This window comes from Sinocyclocheilus anshuiensis, unplaced genomic scaffold (assembly GCF_001515605.1).
Source record: "Sinocyclocheilus anshuiensis isolate Anshui unplaced genomic scaffold, SAMN03320099.WGS_v1.1 scaffold522, whole genome shotgun sequence".
Taxonomy (NCBI): domain Eukaryota; kingdom Metazoa; phylum Chordata; class Actinopteri; order Cypriniformes; family Cyprinidae; genus Sinocyclocheilus; species Sinocyclocheilus anshuiensis.
The window spans coordinates 1,393,042-1,398,202 of NW_015544185.1; the positions used below are offsets into that span (position 1 = coordinate 1,393,042).

A 5,161-nucleotide genomic window follows, 5' to 3' on the forward strand; every position below is an offset into this window, starting at 1 on the left:
AGTCAAATTATATATATATATATATATATATATATATATATATATAAAATATATAACTTTTTAAAAATGTAATACATTTTAATATTTCTATAAAATATATATTTACAATAAAAACTAAATGTTAGAAATATTTTTATTTTAAAAACGATTATTTTTATTACACAGGTATTGTCTTATGCTAGTTTGAGTACAAATTTAGATTTTTAAAAATTTTGTTTATATGTATTACAGACTAATATGCTCCAAATTATAAAATGAATAGATCTTTAATACGTATAAATAAAACATTTAAAATCTGATATTATTTAAAATCTACTATGAATCTAATATGATTACATTAAAAACTATTTATCTAATTTCTTTCAAACTTTTCTAGCAATAATATTTAAAAATAAAAAACAATATTTACAATCAAACTAAAAGTTGAAAAGCTAGACTAGTCTAAATTTAAATTTGTTTTTAATTTTGATAAATTAAAGAAAAATATTATTCATTTCTAAAATTATTATTTTTATTACAAAGCAATTTTCTGTGTATTTATTACTAAAGTTTAAAGTTTATGTTGTCTGTGACTGTAACACCTTTATTTTTGGCCCCTAAATAGCAATACCTGCTTCCTTGGCCTTCTTGGCCCACTCTTGAATATCATCCTGTGATCGTCCATCAGTAAAGACAAGGCCGACCCGTGGGATGTTCTTCTCAGCAGGACGGGCTCCATCAGCCTCAGAGAAGCTGTTCTCCACCATGTGTTTGAGAGCCAAGCCTGTCATGGTCCCCTTCTCCATGTACTCCACATTCATCACAGCCTTTTTGATCTCTTCTTTTGTCTGATACATGCTGAGCGGAAACTCTGTCCGCACTCGGCTTGAGTACTGGACGAGACCCACGCGTGTTCCTTTAGGGGAGACATCCAGCTGATCCACCACCTGGTTAACAAACTGCTTGACAAGCTCGAAATTCTGCGGCCGCACACTCTTGGAACCGTCGATGAGGAGGACTAGGTCGATGTTGGAGGATCGACAGGCTTGTAGAGGGCAAGAGAAATGAACAACCAACCATGCATTTCAAAACATTTTGTTCCATTAGCAGAGAAGGTGGGGCATTTTTTGTATTTTCAAAGGTGTCTAATTTTGTGCCACAAATTTTTGTGTCAAACTATACTTTGTAGCTTTAGGAATTCAGCTTTAGGAATTTCCCCTTTTAAAACAAAGTTTAGGATAATCTCAGCTGTAATAAGGGTCTTCTGAATGAAAGCGTGCATTACTTCCGCAGGTCTTGCCGTCGTCCTGTAGCACATGGCCCTCAGGACATATACAGTGGTATGATCCCGGAGTGCTCACACACTGGTATTCACAACCATGTTCGACTGTGTTACACAAGTTATCCGCTGCAGAAGACATAAACATAAAGACCATAAATAAACCACAATGAAAAAAAACATGAAACGGATTCATGAGATGAGTCAGAAAAGGAACATAATTTACGATTGTGGTCAGTAACGAAAATTAATTATTTTCTTCAGCAAGGATGCATTAAATTGATCAACTGTGACAGTAAAGACATTTATATTTCCACAAAAAATATTAAGCAGCACAACTGTTTTCAACTTAATAATGTTATGCACAAAATCAGCATATTAGAATGATTTCTGAAGGATCATGTGACACTGAAGACTGGAGTAATGATGCTGAAAATTCAGCTTTGACATCACAGGAATAAATTACAGTTTAAAATATATTCAAATAGAAAATTGTAACAATATTTTAATATTTGTAAAATGTTTTTACTGTATTTTTGATCAAATGAATGCAGCCTTGGTGAGCTAAAGAGACATTAAAACCGACCCCAAAACTGGAATAGTAGTGTTGCATCTGTTTGCAAGCTTTTCTTTGATCAGACCAAAAAAAAAAATCAAAACAAATCCATCAAATTACATTTTCCAGACACTGTAATAGTGTTTATCAGATGTATGCACAATTTCAAGAAATGTGCTTGACACCAATTTGCTGTAAATACTTGCAAGAAAAACGGTATAAATGTGAATGAAGCGTAATTTCTGCTATACATTTCATTGGTAGCTGAAAACGGAAATCTGGTGAAGGAATGACTTGGCTCTTTAAAGCAAATGTCCAGAGCCTTTAGGTAAACTTCACAAAAGATAAACGACACACTTGATATTTTTGGCCTTTCCAGCTGTTCAAGGCCAAGGGCTGGGAAGGCCATCAGGCTTAAAGAGGGGGCGCTCACTTCCGAGCCAGCTGATTTTGGACAGTTTTAAAGAGTTTAGGCCAAGATAACCATACAGTGTTAAGCAATTCGAGCACAGTTTGGGAACTGAATATCTTTATGGGGTGGATTAATCGGATAATCAACTTGGAAGATCAATAAATCATACTGTATCTTATCACAAATGTTGTGAAAGCCAAAAAACCTGAATGATAATTTGAAAAGTAAATGTTTTGCTCTTGAAAATCACGCAATAAAACCACATCAATATGCACTAAGCTAATTCTATCACTGCTTTTTAAACTATTATTTTTTGCAATTGTTTGTGAAAACTTACTAATTGTTATCTTTGCACCGTCAACTAAGAAAAGAGGCAATATTTTAATATATAAAACACTTTAATCCATTCTAATGCAGTCATTATAGCAGAACAGGAAGACTTTTAGCACCTGTCAGGAGCTTCATACATACACTGGCAGGTCTTTCCATCCTCCTGAAGAGTGTATCCCTCATTGCAGCGACAGTAGAAGCCATTGAGCACACTAACACAGTGATGATCACAACTGTGATTCCCAAATGAACAGTAATCAATCACTAAAAGACAAAAACAAAGGCAATGGTGTTTTAGTATAAGCCAACAGGGCAAAACATCCTATAGAACTGTGACCCAAACACACATGCAAGATCAACCAACAAAATGTAGATTCTCATAAAACTTATAAAAGAGCATGAGGTAACTGTCCATTTTAAGAAAATTACAACTATAAAAAACAACATCATGAGAGCTGAACAATTTAAAGAGACTGTTGCCAAGTCAAACAGATTAAGCATGTATGATTAGCGTTGTGTATATGGATCTGGAACAGTATGTGTCGATCAGTTACTCTCACTAACTTGTGCAGGTCTTCTTGTCGTCATTGAGAGTGTATCCGTCCTTACAACGGCAGTAAAAGCCTTTCAGGACACTCACACACTCATGCTCACAGCTATCATTCCCAAATGAGCAGTAATCAATCACTGGAACAGGAAGAGAATAGCAGGAAACAGACTTTAGAAAAGCAGAAAACAGTGTAAGCAATTCACGTTGCATTTAAAAATTACTTAAGTTCCGTATGATGTCGTCGAACACTTAGGAAGTAGAATGTTAACGGTTAAACCAGCTGGTCCAAAAGGGATAGAGTGTAGAGTTCATAATTAAACAGACGTATTTATGTTGTGTTTTTTAATGCCCTTGTGATGTTAATTTTATGTTTTGTCCCTGCTGTTAGTGTTTGTTTGATGCTGGATACTGTTCACCAGCAAAACCTGTGGAAGCCAATTGCCACCTCACAAAATAAAAAAAATAATATAATAACTTTGTGACTTTACTTTTCACAGTTGCGACTTGAGTCTTCCAGTTTTGATCTTATTTAATTCAAATTTATACTTTTGTTCAAAACTCTGGAGTTGGTAAGATTTTGTTGGGTTTTGAAAGAAGTCACTCATGCTCACCAAGGTGGCATTTATTTGATCAAAAATATAGTAAAAACTGTAATTTAGTGGAATATTATTACACTTTAAATGATTTTTTTCCCCGATTTGAATACATTTAAAATGTAAATTATTTCTGTGATCAAAGCTGAATTTTCAGCATCATTACTCCAGTCTTCAGTGTCACATGATCCTTCAGAAATCATTCTAATATGCTGATTTGCTACTCAAGAATCATTTCTGATTATCAGCAACATTGAAACAGTTGTGCTGCTTCATATTTTTGTGGAAACTGATATATTTTTAAGATTCTTTGCTGAATAGAAAGTTCAAAGGAAATAGAAATCTTTTGCAGATGTCTTTACTATCACTTTAAATCAATTCAATGCATCCTTGCTGAATAAAAGTATTGTCTTTCAAAAAATATATTCTTTTGAACGGTAGTGTATACCTTACCTTATCAATTTAATTTTTTACTCTGAAGCGGAAATGGGCTTCCATAAAAGCTAACAAAAGAAAGGTGTGCACAACAGTATGTGTGTGTGGAGTTTGATATGTCGTCCTCACTAACTTGTGCAGGTCTTCAGGTCATCATTGAGCGAGTATCCTTCATTACAGCGGCAGTTAAAGCCTTTGAGCACACTCACACACTCGTGCTCACAGCTATCATTCCCAAATGAGCAGTAGTCGATCACTGGAACAGGCAGAAAGAAGCAGAGAAGCTCAAAATCTGGAGTAAGACGAGCAGCCAAAGTAGTTGGCAAAGAGCAAAATGTTTTGTGAGAGGAAGAAGCATAGAAAGGAAACTTGTAAAAATGCTATTACATTTATTTTTCTACTGAGATGTGGTTGTTTCATGGATTTGGAGTAAAGCATGGACTTACTGGATTCATAAAGGATATTAAATATTTTGGTTTTGTACTCATTATTCAAGTATCAAATTAGGGTTATGGATATTCTGTGAGCATGTGTATCTATGTACGTTGAGTTTAAACATGGCCTTCACTAACTTGTACAGGTCTTCATGTCATCATTGAGTGAGTATCCATCATTACAAACGCATTGAAAGCCTTTCAGGACACTCACACACTGGTGCTCGCAGCTATCATTCCCAAAAGGGCAGTGATCAATCACTAAATATGGATTAGATGGATTTAAAGAACATGACCAAACAGGATAAACATTTTTTCTTTTATATTAATGTTATAATTCAGGTATTTTCTCAGTTCTTTATCATGAATATGGCAGAGAACTTCTCTTGGGCCATCACAAATAACACATCTCTTATTGCCCTGTTGAAAAAGCCAGCATATGCTGGTTAGGTATGTTTTGACGCTGGGATGCTGGTTTAAGCTGGTCCTTTTCTGGTTTATGCTGGTCCTTTGCTGGTTTATGCTGGTCCTTTTGCTGGTTTATGCTGGTCATGTGCTGGCAAAGGACCAGCATAAACCAGCAAAGGACCAGC

At 34.9% G+C, this 5,161-nt stretch overlaps 1 protein-coding gene across 1 annotated transcript in view; it reads right to left on the reverse strand.

Moving 5' to 3' along the window:
- Positions 1-5,161, reverse strand: part of LOC107696469 (matrilin-4-like) — a 23,158-nt gene that overhangs the window by 3,910 nt on the left and 14,087 nt on the right. The window contains exons 8-12 of the mRNA XM_016496811.1: positions 4,268-4,390; positions 3,121-3,243; positions 2,698-2,820; positions 1,265-1,387; positions 611-1,024 (exon numbers count right to left, since the gene is read on the reverse strand). Of these exons, the coding sequence (XP_016352297.1) occupies positions 611-1,024; positions 1,265-1,387; positions 2,698-2,820; positions 3,121-3,243; positions 4,268-4,390 (906 nt within the window). The remainder of the gene's footprint in view (positions 1-610; positions 1,025-1,264; positions 1,388-2,697; positions 2,821-3,120; positions 3,244-4,267; positions 4,391-5,161) is intronic.